The sequence below is a fragment of the Eleutherodactylus coqui genome, chromosome 10 (assembly GCF_035609145.1).
Source record: "Eleutherodactylus coqui strain aEleCoq1 chromosome 10, aEleCoq1.hap1, whole genome shotgun sequence".
NCBI lineage: Eukaryota > Metazoa > Chordata > Amphibia > Anura > Eleutherodactylidae > Eleutherodactylus > Eleutherodactylus coqui.
Genome location: NC_089846.1, coordinates 141,430,720 through 141,448,916, shown reverse-complemented (window position 1 = coordinate 141,448,916; position 18,197 = coordinate 141,430,720). Strand labels below are relative to the sequence as shown.

At 46.4% G+C, this 18,197-nt stretch overlaps 1 protein-coding gene across 3 annotated transcripts in view; it reads left to right on the top strand.

Annotated features, from left to right (window-relative positions):
• The window catches only part of KPTN (kaptin, actin binding protein), a 33,945-nt gene extending 16,321 nt beyond the window's left edge, over positions 1 to 17,624 (top strand). For 2 of the 3 annotated variants that reach the window (XM_066581980.1, XM_066581978.1), the window contains 5 exons: positions 3,946 to 4,047; positions 4,127 to 4,205; positions 6,739 to 6,874; positions 14,114 to 14,269; positions 17,341 to 17,624. In XM_066581980.1, the coding sequence (XP_066438077.1) occupies positions 3,946 to 4,047; positions 4,127 to 4,205; positions 6,739 to 6,874; positions 14,114 to 14,269; positions 17,341 to 17,502 (635 nt within the window). In that variant the 3' untranslated portion in view covers positions 17,503 to 17,624. The remainder of the gene's footprint in view (positions 1 to 3,945; positions 4,048 to 4,126; positions 4,206 to 6,738; positions 6,875 to 14,113; positions 14,270 to 17,340) is intronic. The other variant, XM_066581979.1, reaches the window with a different exon arrangement.
• Positions 17,625 to 18,197: the final 573 nt, after the last annotated feature.

The window sequence follows — 18,197 nt, the reverse complement described above, 5'->3', positions numbered from 1 at the left end:
TTCCTTGTGGGAAGAAGTCCTAAGGATTTCCCTGCTTACAGGGGTTTTCAAGGGAAATAATATTCATGACCTGTCCTCAGCAAGGGTCATCAATGGTTGATCGGATGGGGTCTGCTGTCAGCACTGCAATACACAGGAGTTGGATCAGAAGCCGCTGCTCCGACCCCTGTGTAGTGGTCAGCACTTGTAATTGTAGGCGCAGCTGTCATTCATTTTAATGACCGCTGCGCTATACCTACGTGTCCCAGCCAATACAAAAGGGTCGGAGCAGCGGCTTCTGATCCAACTCCTGTGTATTGCAGTGCTGATCTATCGGGGTGGATGCCAGTCAATAAACCATTGATGACCCATGCTGAGGGCAGGTCATTAATAGTATTTGCATGGAAAGCTCCTGTAAAGGCTCATTTATGCATCGGGCCCTATGCATTTCATCCAGATGCCTATTCGCAGGGGACACAAAGAACTGTGCAGTATTATATGCCAGGGTTGTGGGGTAAGTGTCCAGGACACACGCTTGTATATGCCTGTAGGCACGTTTAGGGTTTAACAGATAACGTGCCTCGTTCGTTGATTAGAAGGGAGAATTGACAGTTCACCTAACCACTGAGCCACTGCGATATATGGAAATCATAGGAGGTTTGTCAACTTGACTGTATTTTGTTCTATCCCTTTTTAATAGTACAATCTTCTGTCATTTGCAAGTGTTTTTACATTGTGTTAACCTGACACTAATTGTTACTAACATTAGAATCCAGCATGTTAACCCCTTAGTGACCAAGCCTGTTTGTGCCCTAATGACCAGGCCAAATTTTGGAAATCTGATGTGTCACTTTAACACGGAATAACTCCATAAAGGTTCTGCAGATCCCAGTGATTCTGACAGTGTTTTTTTGTGACATATTGGTCTATTTTTACCACCTAAATGAAGTACAATAGAATTTGTGTATATTTATTAAAAGTGCCGAAATTGGGAAAATTGTGAAAAAATTAGCGTTTTTCAAATTTTCAACTGTAATAGATCAGATATGTGCAAACAAATTGTATACGTTTTTGATAAGATATATATTTCCATCTGTTTACTTTATTTTGGACGCACATTTGAAAAACGTATTTATTTTTTTTTAACCATTTAGGAGACGTACAAATGTAACATTACTTTTCAGGGCTCAGTCACACGGGCGCATCGGCCCATGTTACTGCAGGTAGCAGATGGTCGTACCTAAAGACGGACGTCTCTCTGCAGCGCCGGGAGAAAGAACATGTGACCAACTTCATTGCCGGTCATGTGTTCTTTCATCAGCGCTGCAGAGACGTCCGTCTTCAGGTATGACCGTCTTCAGGTATGACCGTCTTCAGGTATGACCGTCTTCTAACTGTCAGTCACACGGGCGCGCCGGTGTACGGGTGTCGATGCGCCCGTGTGACTGAGCCCTCAGCATAGCCAAGATTGATTACAAAGGCTCCTAGATGTCAGAATGATAGACCCCCACAAATGACCCCATTTTTAAAACTACACCCCTTAATGTACTCACTGAGGGGTCAGGAGGATTTTGATCCTACAGTTTTTCTTTCAGGAATTAATTCAATTTAGAAGAGAAAAAGTAAAATTTCATATTTATTCAATTTTTGAATAAATCTAAGCAAAGCCGTAGGAAAAAAAATACTATTTTCATTTTTTGGGCAATTGTGTCAATTTAAAAACAGTTTGGTTTTTTTTGTACAGTGTACATAGGAATGAAGACCTTCACCCCAAAATGGCTCCCCCTGTTTGTGCCGTATTCAGAAACATACCCACTCTACTTACAGGACCCATGGCAAGGCCTGTAATGGAGGGAACACCCGTTGGATTGCAGGGCACAACTGAATAAATCCCAGGCCCCATTGCCCACGTGTACGGAATAAAAATTGACTCCCTAAAAATGTCGCCCCCCCCCCCCCCCCCCCCCCGGCACCCTTTTCGGTGTTCCCCAAATCTTAGATAAAAGTAATAATGTGAACTGTGTGGTATTTCCGAAGACAGGGGTAATTACGGAGGCTGGTTGGGATGGGTACATGGGGCAATAAAACCGGGTATCCTCCCTCCTCTCATGCTTTTTGGGGGTATTTCTTGACCTCAGTGGTGGGTATGGGGTGGCGCTCTGTGAGGCGTCGTAATCTTGCTGAGGTGCGGCGGTCTCGCACAGAAGGTGCTCAACAAGCTGCTCCTGGAGATGCATGAAGGCGAGCGTTCCCGGGGCTGCTTGTAAATTGCGTATTACAGGTAGCGGTCTGGATAACGCTGGGCTCACACAGCCGTAGGTGGAATCCGCTTGCGGGGGCCCGCAGCGGATCCCATCTGTGAGCCCGGCTGTGACCCTGCGTATGGCTGCGTAATGTACGGCGCATCACTGCCTACTCACACAGGCGGTCATGCGTAGTCCACCTTTTTTTTGTTTGTATTTCCCGCACCGTCGCTTAGCGATGACACAGGTACCCGTATACAACGTACTTGCGTATGGGCAGCGGGTATATCCGCGACCATGGAGCACAGTGGGCTCTACGTTGCGGATATCCGCGGTAAAATTGAACCCGCTGCGTTCTCTTTTCTGTGAGAGGATTACACAATTCCGACCCGCTAATGTGAGCGGAATTGTGTAATCCAATGCGATGGATCTGCGTATTACCGAGGATCAGACGCATGCGGAATCCGTAATTCCTATCCGGTCATGTGAGGCCGACCTATGTTAGATCGCTACCTTTTTTATCACGTGACCGGGGACCGCTCAACAAGGTCACTGCCCCAGGCTCTCGGCGATCGTTGGTCGCTGAGAGCAAGGAGATTTTAAGTTTCCTGGGCTCCCCGACTCCTGCGCATGTGTCCGGTGTTTTGCCGGCGGTCGCATGTGCAGATTCCTGGAAGGTTCACGGAGGAAGATCGCGTCGGCGTTCAAATACGGAGGCCTCCGGTAAAAGGTTTCATCTCATCTCACCGATCGCATCTGTGAGGGGAGATGAAAGTTCAAATTTTTTTAAAACTTTTACTTGATCTCCATTATCCATTGGATAACGGCGAACACGTGACCAGGAAGCGCTCACCGCGGCCCCCGTGAAATCTCCAGGCTCTCAGCTCAGTTTTGTAGCCAAGAGCAGGGAGAATTTAAATTATCCTGGCAATCCAAGGCTTTTGCGCATGCGTCCGCCACATTGGCAACAGGTGAGTGCGCAGAAGCTGGGGTAAGTTACACAGATAAATCCGGGGGCCTTAGGTACGTCATTTCATCCTCCCTCACGGATATGATCCGTGGGGGGAGATGAAACCTCAGCTTTTTACCCTTTTTTTTTAAACTTTAAATGATGACTGTTCTCCATTGGGTTCCAGTGATCACGTCTCCAGCGACGTCTCTCTACACATGGCAGCCAGGAGCAGAGGGATTTTGAATTTCCTGGGGTCTGAGTCCCTCTGTGCACGCGCCCGATGATTGGCATCGGGCGTGCATGCGCAGAAGGGGACTTCAGGTCCCGGGACATCGCGGAGGACCCGAGGGGAGCATTTTTATCTCCCCTCATAGATCGGATCCATGAGGGGAGGTAAAACTTGCACTTTTTAAAACTTTTTCGTGATCGCCGCTATCCCCGGTGGCATCTCTTGTTTCCCGGCTACCTTCAGGAGCCAGGAGATTTTAAATTTGCCGGGGCTCCTGGCCTTCTGCGCATGCGCGTGACGTCATCCGTCTGGTACGCATGCGCAAGAGAGCGGCAGCGTGTCCGGGAGGACCAGATCAGCAGGGGACAACGCGGAGGACGTGGGTGAGTAATTTCAGCTGCCCCCATGGATCGGATCCATCAGGCCAGCTGAATCTTTAACTTTTTAGCACTTTTATGCGATACTTGCATGTAGTTGCTGCTTGTAGCCTCCAGCCTTGACATCTCATGCGTATAACACTGTTGTCTTTTTGTGTTGGGCAGAGATTCTCCAGAGCTGGTCTCTACAACAGGACGGTCCTCTTTCCAAAGTGCTCATATTTAGTATGCCAAGGGCCCCCGCAGAAGAGGCCGACGCGCTGAATGGTAAGGCTATGGGCAAATATTGGGGACCAAGGGAGACTTCTCTATGTATGTTTGGTGATTGGGGGTCTTTGTATTCCAGGTGCCGAGGACAGACCTGCCTTTCAGGAGCAGTACAACATCTTGGTGACCAGCACCATAGAGCTGTCTGCAGTCTATTGGTCAGTCCCATCACATTCTTTATCCTATAGCTATAAGGGAGGATTTAAAGGACTTGTCCCACCAAAGGAAGTTATCCCCTATCTACAAGGGTCTGACCGCTGAAGACCCCACCGAATCCCAAGAGCGAAGATGCAATGTGTCCCTAAATGAACAGAGTGGTAGCTGCACGTTTGTTGCTGTTCCATTCATTTTGGTGGGACCAACAGAAATAGTGCTTAAACTAGGCTGTCTCTGGCAGGCCCATTGAAATGAATGGAGTGGCAGCACCCGCATGTGACTGTGTCTGCCACCTGTGTCTGCTTTCTGCTATGCACCGGCTGCTGGCCCATCAGCGCATGCACAGAGCGTAGCCGGCTCATCACCTCTGACATTTCTGTGTGGGCCTCTGCGAGACCCGCACATAAATAGGACATGCCACGATTTGTTTTCCGCGTGTGTTTTCACGCGGACAATCGCGGCCGTCTGCGTAGGATTACGTTTTGTAATGCAATCCTATGGCAGTGGCCACGGGTGGAAATCCCGCCGCGGAATATCCGCCCGTGTGCAGGGGGCTTCTCTTAATTCGGGGACACTCTGGACAACCGATCTTGCGATCAGTGGAGGATAGGGGATAACTTGCTTTGGTGGGACAACCCCTTCTGACCCTTGCCAATCCAATCCAATCCCCCGCCCCCCCCCCCCCCCCTCCTCCAGCTCTTATGTATTTTGGATGGAAAAGCGCCGTTGTGGATCTCTTGGAATTACTCAACAGAAACACATAAAATGAGCCATCAGGATGGTTTTATTAGAAATCTTCTGAAAATTAAACAGTTCTGAGTGCTTCACGGTAAGAAGATGGTGTGTAATAATCTTATAATTGTATATTGATATAGCACATTTATATAACTGGTAATCTCTCTAATGATGGGTAGGTATCCCTGTAATGCGGCGCCGTACAGAGGCATCGTGTCATGATGGAGCGTTGTCCTGTATACTGGTAAAACGTGTCGGACCTCGCCCGAAATTGGAGCTGTGCAGGGAAATCTTAACCCCTTAAGGGCTTATTCAGACAGGCGTATATCGGTCTGGTTTTCACGCCCGGCTGATATATGCTGCCCCTCTCTGCAAGGGAAGGAGGCAGGCCGGCGAGCTAGTGCACTGAGCTCCTGCCCCCTCTACGCCGCTTGCAATGGGAGAGGGTGGGATGGACGGAACTTAGCTCTGCCCCCTCACATTACAAGCAGCCGGGAGGGGGCGGGAGCTCAGTGGACTGCTCCCAGCCCGGCCCGCCTCCTCCCCTTGCAGAGAGGGACAGTGTATGTCAGCCGGGCGTGAAAACCCAGCCAATATATGCCTGTCTGAATTAGCCCTAAGGACCGGGCTGTTTTGTACCTTAAGGACCAAACATTTTTAATGGACTTGACCCCATGTGGTGCTTTTACTGCCCTATTTTTTTCCTTCAGCTACCAAAATTATTTTTGCTGCATTTTTTCCCGTGTCGTATAGGGTGATTTTTTTTAAATAACCTTTTTTACTTTTATCCTTTTTTTTTTTTTTTTTTGTAGATTTATTGAGGGTAAAAAGCTAAAAAATGATTTATTTTTTTTTTAACATTTTATAGTTTGTTTTTTTTCTAATTAGTATATTTACGCTAAAAAAATTTGGCAACAGGTTCCTCGTTTTGTTTCAGATGTTTTGATACATAATATTTTTGGTTTCGGCTAGAGGTTGCACACACTGACTGTTTTGCTTGGCGCCGGCCTTGGGTCTTGTTCTATTTTTATTTTATTCTGTAATTTTTTTTACTTTAACTATTTTTTTACCATTTCCGACCCCAATAACATCATATAAGACCTTTGGGGGACATTCACATGGTCTTTTTTTTTTTTTTTTAATTACACACTTTTGCATTCTTGCTGGGCCATCCAGAGAAGCCTCAGTAATAGAGGAAAACATCCCCCTGTAGTGATAATAGTCACTGGCAGAGCTGATCAGGGGGACCTGGCGGTCATGTGAAATACTTCCACTCCTTAGTACATAGCGCTCATTGAGCCCTATGTACCCTGGAAAGAAGGCAGAAGCCATTAAAAACCTCTTCTCCCTTCTCTGGGTTCTCAGCTGACAACCCGACCTCCTCCTGCTTGATTGCGGGAGCAGAGGCTTTAAATGCTGCGCCGTATTTTTGCTATCGGCTGGGATTACAGTTCAGTACCAAGTGCCGTATATTTACCACGCTTGGTCCTTACGGGGTTAATGTTGGACGAGGATTGGAAAGGGTTAAAGGCAGTGTCCAGCTTAGAAAACGGAGCAGTGAGACCCAACGAACAAAGGGATATAAGCTGCAGCTCTGTATGTCCTTCGAGTCTCCGGAGAGCTGGGTGACTGCGGTGACATCCCATGAAGATCATGCCGGAACGAGGCTCTTATGACTTTTCTCTTTGAGATGGGACAACGGATGCAGTAATTGGCCTTTTTGGCGCTGCCAGGAGGTGGCATGGCGCCCAAGGCTTCTTTATTGTCACACTTGTAATGTCTTCTCTTCTTCTATCCTAGGAACATCTTACAGAACGGCCTCCGAGAACAGATTCTCCTGCCAAGCAGCGACCAGTTTGACAGCGTGCTCTGTGCCGTGACGGCAGACGTGGATTTTGATGGAAAACCTGAGATTTTACTTGGAACATACGGACAGGTAGCTTGGAAGCCATTTTGGATATGCAATGTATTCATGCCCGGTCCATCACTCATTCACAACGGTGCGAGAAGATAACACCGACTATACATATGGGTCATTCTGTGTCAGTTCAACCAACGCTCCCGGTCGACCATCTCAGATTTCAATGAAACTTTGCACAAAGATAGACCCTGACCCTAAACTAAGATAGCCGGAATATTAGGCTTCAACGTGCTTTGGTTCACGAGCTACAGGTCTTGATCTAGGGGGTTGTCATGTGATTGCAGCGCGCAACCTGAAAAAAGTGGCGATTTCCATCCATTGCCAAGCCAGTTCCAATGACTCTAGAGCAATGAAACTTCACACACTAGGAGAACTTTTGGTGCTGAATCCAGCTAAGCTCCTCAGACTGCCCCTCGTATCATCATTCTGCCCCTCTTATCATCATTCTGCCCCTCTTATCAGCATTCTGCCCCTCTTATCATCATTCTGCCCCTCTTATCATCATTCTGCCCCTCTTATCAGCATTCTGCCCCTCTTATCATCATTCTGCCCCTCTTATCATCATTCTGCCACCATCGCATGTCAAAGGAGCTGAAAAATTCTATCGCGCAAAATAAAACTCCTATTTTAGGCAGTAATAACTCCTAATCAATGCGATCCGACTCGGCTCTGAATGTATCAATGTGCACTCCATAGAAATGGTCCTCATTATTCACATTATGGACCCAAAAGGATGCAGAGCTCTTAAGATACAATGAGTCAAAAATGGCAAAAAACACTTTTTTGCTAATTTTTCCCTTTTTCAAAGGCAAAAATCGGAATGTACTCCATTTTTATTTTTTTTCATTTTTGTTCTATTTGGAAGAGAATTTTTTGCTCTACAAGATTCGATGTTTTTCATTTTGTTCCCAGACCTTCTAGATGGGAAAATATCAATGCCTGTGAAGGTCCTATGCACTCGCGGAGGTCAAATAATAAAATAAGTGTAAGTTTTGCATGGATGTATAATTAGTTTAGAAATCATGAGAAGGTCAATTATTTTTGGAATGAAACAACTTTTTGTGCTCAAGAAACCTATGTGATCAAAAATTGCCTGGCGAGTTCAGGTGAGCCTCAAGCTTTGGCCTAAGATGGTCAGAATATCATTGAGTGTTGCATAATGATTGTGGTATATTACAGTGATCACTGGGCGTATTTAGCATCTATCCATATTGGATACTAAGATTATCGAAGGCTAGCATTTGTGTGCATGGCGAGTTCAGAACTAGTTATTTATTCCACAAATGCTAGCCTTAGATAATCTTAGTATCCAATATGGATAGATGCTAAATAAGCCCAGTGATCACTGTAATATACCACAATCAATGATATTCGGACCATCTTAGGCCAAAGCTTGGGGCTCACCTGAACTCGCCAGGCAATTTTTGATCACATAGGTTTCTTGAGCACAAAAAGTTGTTTCATTCCAAAAATAATTGACCTTCTCATGATTTCTAAACTAATTATACATCCATGCAAAACTTACACTTCTTTTATTATTTGACCTCCGCGAGTGCATAGGACCTTCACAGGCATTGATATTTTCCCATCTAGAAGGTCTGGGAACAAAATGAAAAACATCGAATCTTGTAGAGCAAAAAATTCTCTTCCAAATAGAACAAAAATGAAAAAAAATAAAAATGGAGTACATTCCGATTTTTGCCTTTGAAAAAGGGAAAAATTAGCAAAAAAGTGTTTTTTGCCATTTTTGACTCCTTGTATCTTAAGAGCTCTGCATCCTTTTGGGTCCATAATGTGAATAATGAGAACCATTTCTATGGAGTGCACATTGATACATTCAGAGCCGAGTCGGATCGCATTGATTAGGAGTTATTACTGCCTAAAATATGAGTTTTATTTTACGCGATAGAATTTTTCAGCTACTTTGACATGCAATGGGGGCAGAATGATGATAAGAGGGGCAGAATGATGATAAGAGGGGCAGAATGATGATAAGAGGGGCGGAATGATGATAAGAGGGGCAGAATGATGATAAGAGGGGCAGAATGATGATAAGAGGGGCAGAATGATGATAAGAGGGGCAGAATGATGATAAGAGGGGCAGAATGATGATAAGAGGGGCAGAATGATGATAAGAGGGGCAGAATGATGATAAGAGGGGCAGAATGATGATAAGAGGGGCGGAATGATGATAAGCGGGGCAGTCTGATGATGATAAGCGGGGCAGTCTGATGATAAGAGGGGCAGTCTGAGGAGCTTAGCTGGATTCAGCACCAAAAGTTCTCCTAGTGTGTGAAGTTTCATTGCTCTAGAGTCATTGGAACTGGCTTGGCAATGGATGGAAATCGCCACTTTTTTCAGGTTGCGCGCTGTAATCACATGACAACCTCCTAGATTAAGACCTGTAGGCTGTAATCACATGACGACCTCCTAGATTAAGACCTGTAGGCTGTAATCACATGACAACCCCCTAGATTAAGACCTGTAGGCTGTAATCACATGACGACCTCCTAGATTAAGACCTGTAGGCTGTAATCACATGACAACCCCCTAGATTAAGACCTGTAGGCTGTAATCACATGACAACCCCCTAGAGTAAGACCTGTAGGCTGTAATCACATGACAACCCCCTAGAGTAAGACCTGTAGGCTGTAATCACATGACAACCCCCTAGATTAAGACCTGTAGGCTGTAATCACATGACAACCCCCTAGATCAAGACCTGTAGCTCGTGCACCAAAGCACTTTGAAGCCTAATATTCTGGCTATCTTAGTTTAGGGTCAGGGTCTATCTTTGTGCAAAGTTTCATTGAAATCTGAGATGGTCGACCGGGAGCGTTGGTTGAACAGACACGGAATGACCCATATGAGATCGCTGTGGCCGTTTCTGCAGACTCCACCATAGGCGTGCGTGCGCAGCGCGGCTCAGGCTTTATCTCAATGTGGAGGCAGGCATAAGCCATCACTGACAGCTCCATCAGCGGACACCAGGCATTGGGCATACAGATAGTCAGCATGCCCTGTGTGCCCTTTACCCCAAGACCTGCCTTTAGGGGATAGTTGGCAGACCACCGTACACACGATGGTTGTATGATCCCGCTGATCCCCGCTCGTTCCAGTGACATTAGCCAGCTTTACCCTAGGGTTGGGGTGTGGTTGGGTAAAGAGCATTACCATCAAGTGTGGAAGGCCTCCCTGGGCCAGGAGATATATAACCGCTTCAGGTCTTTTGGGCTCTCCGTTCAGACACTGTTTGTTACGTTATCTATGTGATTTCTGTAGCTTTTTGTTTGTGACTTTTGCAGGTTTCTTTTTTAGAACACTTTTAAATGTATATTTTTTACTTTTAATTAAGTTTTTCTTTAATAAAGAGTTGCTCGGCTTATACGGGGGGTCACTGGACAGTAGGCCGGCACCCCCTCTTATGAAAGCCGTCTGAAAGAAAAGCTGCCTTTGTTACCCCTAGCAACCAATCACAGCTCAGCTTTCATTTCTTATACTGCTGAGGTAAAATGAAAGCTGCGCTCTGATTGGTTACTATGGGCAACAAAGATTTTCTTTTAGACCGCCTTCAAGAGTGGGTGCTGGGCGTATTTCTGTGGCCCACTCTGCACTTTGAAAAAAATTGTAAAAAATAAAACCCTTTTTTTTACACTTGTAGCTATTGTAAAATGGCAGAAAGCAAAATCCCCCCCCCCCCCCCCCCAGGAAACCCTGAATCCAAAATTGGATTGCAAAGGGTTAACAAAAGTTTCTTTCCATCACTGTATTCCAAGGCCCGTAGCATTTTTATGTTTTTGGTAATTGTGCTGTCTGAGGGCTTGTTATTTGTGAGGTGAGCGGCAGTTTTTTATTAGTACTATTTTGGGGTCCGGACATTTTTGATCACTTTTTATTCAATATTTTAGGAGCCAGAATGACAAAATAAATGCAATTTTGGCATTCTGTACTTTTTAAACCATTTTCACCCTATGGGATAAATATTGCGGTATTTTAATAGTTTGGGCCTTTACAAGCGCAGTGATACCAAATATGTAAGAAAATTTATTAAGGGGTTCCTTCAAAACTTTAAATATTTTTATTTTTTTACGGTTTAAAAGACTTTATTAAACTTTTGTGTCCATTTTTTAGTCCCCCCGGACCAGTACCAACACTTCAATATTGCAGGATATAGTGATTTTAAACATTGTCTATGAAGCCCAACCACAGGCAAGATATCCTAGGCATCCATGCATGTCAGCCCTAGGAGGCTTCTGTTATAGCCCATCGGCACCCTGCCATCGTGCTGTGGGGGCTGCCAATAGGGCACCGAAGCCCCACGCTCCAGTATTTGAATGCATACACGGTTAACTTCCGTGGCATGTAAACCGTTATCTGCCGAGATCAGAGCTAACGTCCATCATGTCAGTTGCCCGGCGGCTGCCCGCTGGTAGCCGCTGAGTATGGAGCAGACTCTGCCCTCCATGCACCCTTCACCACCGCACAATCGCTGACATGAAGTGGTTACGTATTGTCGCTGTTAGGGCTTTGCTTGGTAGCCCTCCTGCTACTGGTATACCGGTGATGGCATGACAGCCACCGCCTCAATTCTATATATTGTGCTTATTAAATGCAGTCTATATGAATGACCGGCCAATGTGCCGATTGTTTGTCTTATACGCCTGCGCCGTCCATGATCACACGTCACACAAAGAGTGACTGTGGATTGGAGCAGACTGCGGGCAGCAGAGGGGGTGCAGACTCACCCACCTATCTATGCAGGACTGATTAAGGGTATGTTCACACCTCCGCATCACATGACCAGTGGCGCTGCGCTCACTAGAGGCCACTAGGTGTCATGTGAAAGACCGCTCTGATGGCACATTGGGGGGGGAGGGGAGCGCTAGAGCTACAGAAATTGGCTTTGGTTACGGAACTGATTTTGAGTCAAAATCTGCACCGATGCTGTGGAATTCTGCAGTGTTTCCATCCCATGTGAACGTACCCTTCAACTGATTAAAGGCATAAGAACATTAGTCATTAACCATTGGAATTGTGAGGGGTTGTCCAGCCTTTAACTTTTGATGACCTATCCTCAGGATAGGTCATTAATAGTTGATTGGCGAGAGACCGCTGCTTAGAATCCCACTGATCTCCGGTCACACTGTCATTGTGGACAGCACTAAAGCAGATGTCAATCTGCAGTGGCTCATTTTGGTACTACAGGCACAGCTTCCATAGAATTCAATGGGCGCTGTGCCTGCAGTACCAAACTGGGCCACTGCAATACGGACAGCACTGTCTGCTTCTGGCACTGTCCACACTGACAACGACTTGGTGATCAGCTGATCGGTGGGGATCCCAAGCCGCAAACCATGATCAACTGTTGATGACCATAAGCAGTTAATTGCAGCCTCTTGCTGTAAAGCACGATGGTTCCAAACGTCAAGAAACATAATTAGGATTTAATTATACATGTATAATGTTGTACTGAAAGTTTTAGCACTAGTTTTGCATACATAGATAATGGAGGTCACTGCCCCCTGTGCAATGGATGAACCGTCGCTAATGTTCTAGTCCCTGGAAATAGCATTGTGAAGGCGGGTGAATTGCAGTGTAGCAGCTTTAGATTAATTAGATTACCGCCCACTGACACATGTCGGTTGTATGGGTGGGTGAAGCTGGCATGGAAGGTGTAAACAATGAATCTAATTAAATAAGTGCAGCTTGTGAGAGCGCTAAATGCGTGCGGCTCCCTGATGTGTGATTTCCCCTGAAAAAACAGGCCAAGTTGTTACTAAGTGTGACTCTTCTTAATACCTCCTCTTCATCTCTAGTAGTTTACTGCTTTTTATCTCTTAGGGCTTGTATTTAGGACTCGATGATCAGATACTGGCAAGTTTTTTTGAAGCCCTGGAAATTTCTGAAAGTTTCTTCTAAGATGACCTGATTCATTTAAAAAACTTTGCGATTCACAGAGATTGACTACTTAATTGTCCGCTCCCGTGGTAACTAGTTTAAAGATCTGAACTAAAGACTAGAAAAGTCCCAGAATGTAGCTCTCATTCCATTGCATTCCTTCATCACATATCCCTAGAACCTAAAGGCCATAGAAACGTTCAGCACTGATCTGCTCTCTCATGAACATGCAGAAACTCAGCTCTTTGTTCCTTTTCAGAGGCTGTGTAGCATAACCACGCCCACTCAATACTACACAGCTATTTCTCCATCCTCCCTCTGAGTAACTGCTGGTCTATTCCCCTTCACTGCTGATAAAAGTAGAAGATTCCCCAGTGGTGAATTACAGCTTTCTGTATTAGTTTGCTCTGCTTTCTGTCCTCCTGATCTCTTCCACCATTACCGACATGTCCTATAGCTCTCTGTAATCGCTCCATGTAAACGGGCTAAGAGCAGCGGCCTGTTTACTGCGAATGGAGGCGAGCGGGCTGTAATCCTCTTCAGTCCTCTGTTTCCATTCGCTGAGGGATGATTGCTCCTGTGTAAAAGCATGGGGGCGATCCTCACCGGGACGGCTGACAGGGACTGAAGTGCCCGACTGTCGTCCCGTGTTAAAGCGGCTTTAGAAAACAATAGAAGCAGAGAAATCGAACAATCAGAAATTTTTAATGAAAAACAATTACAAAAAGTCTTAATTTCCCAAAACGCATTGATTTAAAAGAAAAAGAGTGAAAAGGGTTACATAGTGTTAAATGATAACATTTTGACACAGTGAACGCAGTGCCGGCCGTAACGCACGGGCGGCCTTAGTAGGCGTCACCTGATCCCACCGCCGGGAATAAAGCAGAGGAAAGTAAAGTAGACAGAGTTACAGAATAACTTTTTATTCCACAGAACATAGATGGCGGGGCGACTGATGGCCGAAGGAAAACACCTGAGTGCTGCTTTAATATGTTATGCAGGATATGCTCATTATACGCTCGGACCGCCCCGCTTGCCATGGGCCACATGTCGTGTATGATTGCCTTAAAGCTGTATTACATGAGCACTAAACCACATTGGCAAACTCTGCGTTCTCACAGCGTATCTCTGAAGGCGCCCATTCATAGTCGGACCTCTCAGGACTGCAGATATGTATGCATGCGCTGTATGATCTCCTTCCCTTAGGTGGTGCATGGAGAGGACAAGCAGATACCTTACAGCTCATCAGTGCCACTGTTCAGGGTTGCCCTGATGCCCTGGCATTTATATGCGCTTGTATTCACCCTTGGGTGTTCAGGACTGCAGCAATCATCTTCCTCCTCTCCTCTCCTTTAGGAGCTCCTGTGTTACAAGTTTGTAGAGAGACATTTCCAGCTTATGTGGCAAAGAAGTTTCCCCAGCCCGCTGCTGTGCATCGCAAACGTGGATTTGACGTGGGACGGACTGTATGAGCTGGCCATCATCTGTCTGAAAGGACTGCACATACTGCAGGTGAAGCGTCAGCTCTTGTGTCCTCCCCTCCCATCTTGATTTGGGCCGCATGCTCATGGGTGGTTCAGACTCCGACATGCGCAGTACACATTTAAATAAAATAAAAAAAACCGAACTGCTTTGCCCACGGAATCTGCGGCCCGCCCACAATGTCAATTGCGAATCGGTTGGATGGCTTCCATTGACTTCAATGGAACCTCAGTAAAATGGACCCTGCTGCAATTTTTCATCCAAGAGCGGAAACCACCATTGGTTTCCACTCGTGTGCATGAAGAGTCATTTGTCTATAGCATTCTATGGAGGGTTATTGCTGCGGAGGCGAACGCCGGCTCCGCATCCGCAGCATGAGGCCTTCCAGTCTGTATTTCTTTATACATCCCTAGTACAATGAATTAATCAGGGAATGCTGGGAGATTTTATCTCAGTAGACAGCAGAATTATGATTGCAGCTCCAGATTATAATACCGGATGTACCACAGCGGAGCGCTCCGTGCAGTGCAGCTCACAGCATTCCCTGGGACTTCGTAGTTAAAGTTGGATAGCCACTCTACAAAGTCTCCACGTGGTCCCAGCCTTATATGCTGACTAAAGAATGGTCTTGAAGCCATGGCTTGCCAGGTGTTGTGGCACTACAAGTTCCAGAAAGTCCTGAAAGTCCTAGACTGGTGGTTGGTTCCCTAATAGCTGCACAACCATTGGTTCTGTTGCTTGCATTTTTTGATCGGTTTATTGTAGTTTTACAGATGGAAAGGGGCAAATCTAACGGTAAGACGGGACTTGGGTTATAGAACTCAATTATGGATTTCACTGCTAATTAGTGATCCCCCCCCCCCCCCTTGGGAGCCGTGAATTAAAGGGGTCTGAATACCTGTGTAGTCTAAACCGCTTCATTGTACGATCTCTGTCCCTTCTGTCCCTTACCGGTTCTTACATGGTAAGATGCCAACATATTAATAAAGGGGAGTTTCACCATGACAACCCCGCTAGAAATGAAGCCACCCTGGTGATCAGCTGATTGTCACAGATCCGGTGATCAGCTGAAGTTGTCTCCTGGCCATGTATTTCCCCCGCAGCTGCCATCTATTCCTACTATGCCAAGTTAACAGAGATAACTCGCTGATCGAGGGGGTCCGAAAATGCGGCCCTGGCACGTCTCAGAGTGTGGGCAGCAGAGGACGTCCATGATCACCTCCACTGCATTGTCATCAGTGGGACCACCGGAGAAAGTCTGTCCCTGGCAGTCCTATTGAAGTGAATGGATCGGCGTTTTGCATTTGCGTCCATCACTGCCCACTTTGGGAAGCGCTGATGCTGCATTCCGGAGATCCTGGGAGTTCCACCAACCAGCGAGTTACCCCCTACCCTGTGAATACAGGATACCTTGGTAGGGTAGGGTGTGTGGATGGGTCTGACCCAGTGGAAGGTGCTGATACTCGTCTACCCTCCCCTCTAGTTTATCTTACTCTATCACATCTCTGTACCCGGTTATGACACCCGCACGGCTCTCCTGATCACATATTAGCCTTTTACTCTCTGGCTCAGTACTAACAACCAATCAGGTTGCTGGAATTGGGAATCTGAACCAATCAGGTTGCTGGGATTGCTCCATAGTACTGATCTGGAGAGTAAAAGGCTAATATGCCTCCTGATCTCACCGCAGGGGATTTAAATGCCGCTGTCAGATTTGACAGTGGCATTTAAATGATGAACAGCCCTGATTGGCCACGCGGCTTGTCAGGGCGGTTGCCCGCGGGTGTCCGCTGTAATAAATAGCTGACGCCTGCGATCTCCATCCATACACATCCTGCAACAGCAGTATGTAAAAACACAATAAGGTCACTAAGTGGTTAAAAGATACTTCTTGCTTTATATGAGCCCCACACTTTAAAGGGGTTGTTTCACTTCTAGCTGTTTTGCTGCAGGAAGCAGACAGCTCCATACATTGCACAGTGGCCCAGGTTGGTATTGCTGGCTGAGTGCCATTCATTTTAATAGGACTCAGCCTGCAGTACCAATCCGACCCACTACACAATGTACGGAGCTGTCTGCTTCCTGCGGCAAAACAGCTAGAAGTGGAACAACCCCTTTAATAAAGAAAACATGGGGCTCATATAAAGCAAGAATTGTCAAACAAGTCCTTGAGTATATAACATCGCTCTACTTGGCAATGGTGACTGGCAGGGAGGGGAGCCATCATACATGTTCATTGACTTATTTTACTTGCCAGCCCTTAGATGGGCATAATTGGAGGTCCATTGGGGCAAAACCTACTTATTAGGGCAAATTCTGTAATTCACATGGTTTTGCCCATTTAAAGACATTACTTAAGAATAGAAGGAAGGGGATGAATTGCACAAGTGTGCTGCACAGGAAGGACGAGGCAATGTGCCGTATGTCTATTAGTCTTAGACCTGTTGTGTGCCTGATTAGAGCGGCATATCTCATGATGCCCTCTGTGAGCGGCGCGCCATGGCGCCTTCATTATTTCTTGCACAGATCATCTTCTGCGGCTCACGCAGAGCTCAGGCTGCGGCCCTCGCTAAACACCTGCTAAGGCCCCGGCTATCAGCTTGATTAATAATTACTCCAAAGCTCTTAATTAGCTTCCTGGTGATTATTTTGGCACGTTCTGCTCAGGAGACAGAAGTCGGGTTGTTTCCGCTTGGTCTGCAGCCACACAAGTTTGTGTCAGAGTCTGTTCTTCAGCACATTTCGGAGGCCATAAATGGCAGTATTTTGGTGTCCGTGTTCTTCCTGCGCGCCCCGCGGCTCTGCTGAACCAGGCAGACATGGTTGCTCACAATTCCCAAAGGGCCTTCTAAATCTGATTGGTGGAGCTACAGTACCGCACACAACCTGTGGACAGGTATGGCGCTGTTTTTGGAAGAAAGCAGCCATGTCCTTCTAATCCCTTTAATGCGGCCGGTGCCGTCTCTATACGTTTACTCTAGTTTTGATCCTGAACATCCTGCTTCATTAACGGATAGATGGAGAAGGAGGGTAATGTGATGATGCAGATGTTGTGGCGACTGTCGTCCCTGTGACTTATGGCGTCTCGCCTCTCTTTACAGCACAGCTTGGCGAAGACTTCACAATCTCTGATCCAGCGACTGCAACAACAGGTGGAGAAAGCCAATCTGTCCGACATCTCACACAGGCAGAAGGAAGACGAGGTTGAGGAGCCGCTTGATGCTACAGCTGATCAGGCGCCGGACCTGCTGCTGCCCTGCTAGTGGGACGGGAACTGCTGCCCTACCAGGACCGTATACATTACTGTGTGTATCATGGACAAGGCTGCCTTGTGAATTGGATGCCACTGCTGTAATAAACGAGTGGCATTGCTCAAGACTCCGGATTGGCTTGGAGACGCGTATATTAAATGTTTAGTCTTGTAAGCATGGTCTGTGTATGATGCGCGGGCGTCTTGTAAGTAGAGCCCTGTGTGGAGAGGTAAGAGTTACACACATGAGATAACTGACAATCTGCTGTGTAATAATACTGCCATATAGTCCCAAGACAATACCGCCCTATATAGCCCATGTAATACCCCCGCATAGCATGCAAATAACGTGCAGCTATCCTATAATATTCACTTGAACTGCACCTCATGCTGCACTCTGTTCCCCTAATAATACCGCCATCCCCTGCTGCACAATACTGCAGACTTTAAATGTGCATCGTGTCAATTAATGCTGCGATTTACACAGCAAATTTCTTGCCTTCAAATGAGCAGCATGAAATCCATGGCAAATGGGGGGAAAGGGAAACGGTGGGGTGCGATCCACGCCGCCAGTTGTCAGAGCTGAACTGCTACTAAATTTTCCGATATGTAATTCCCAAGAGGCGGAGTTTATGCTAATACATTTTAAAAGTGGGTGATGTCTTGGGGAAAGGAGGAGGGGCTTAAAATGTCACACTGTTGCTAAGC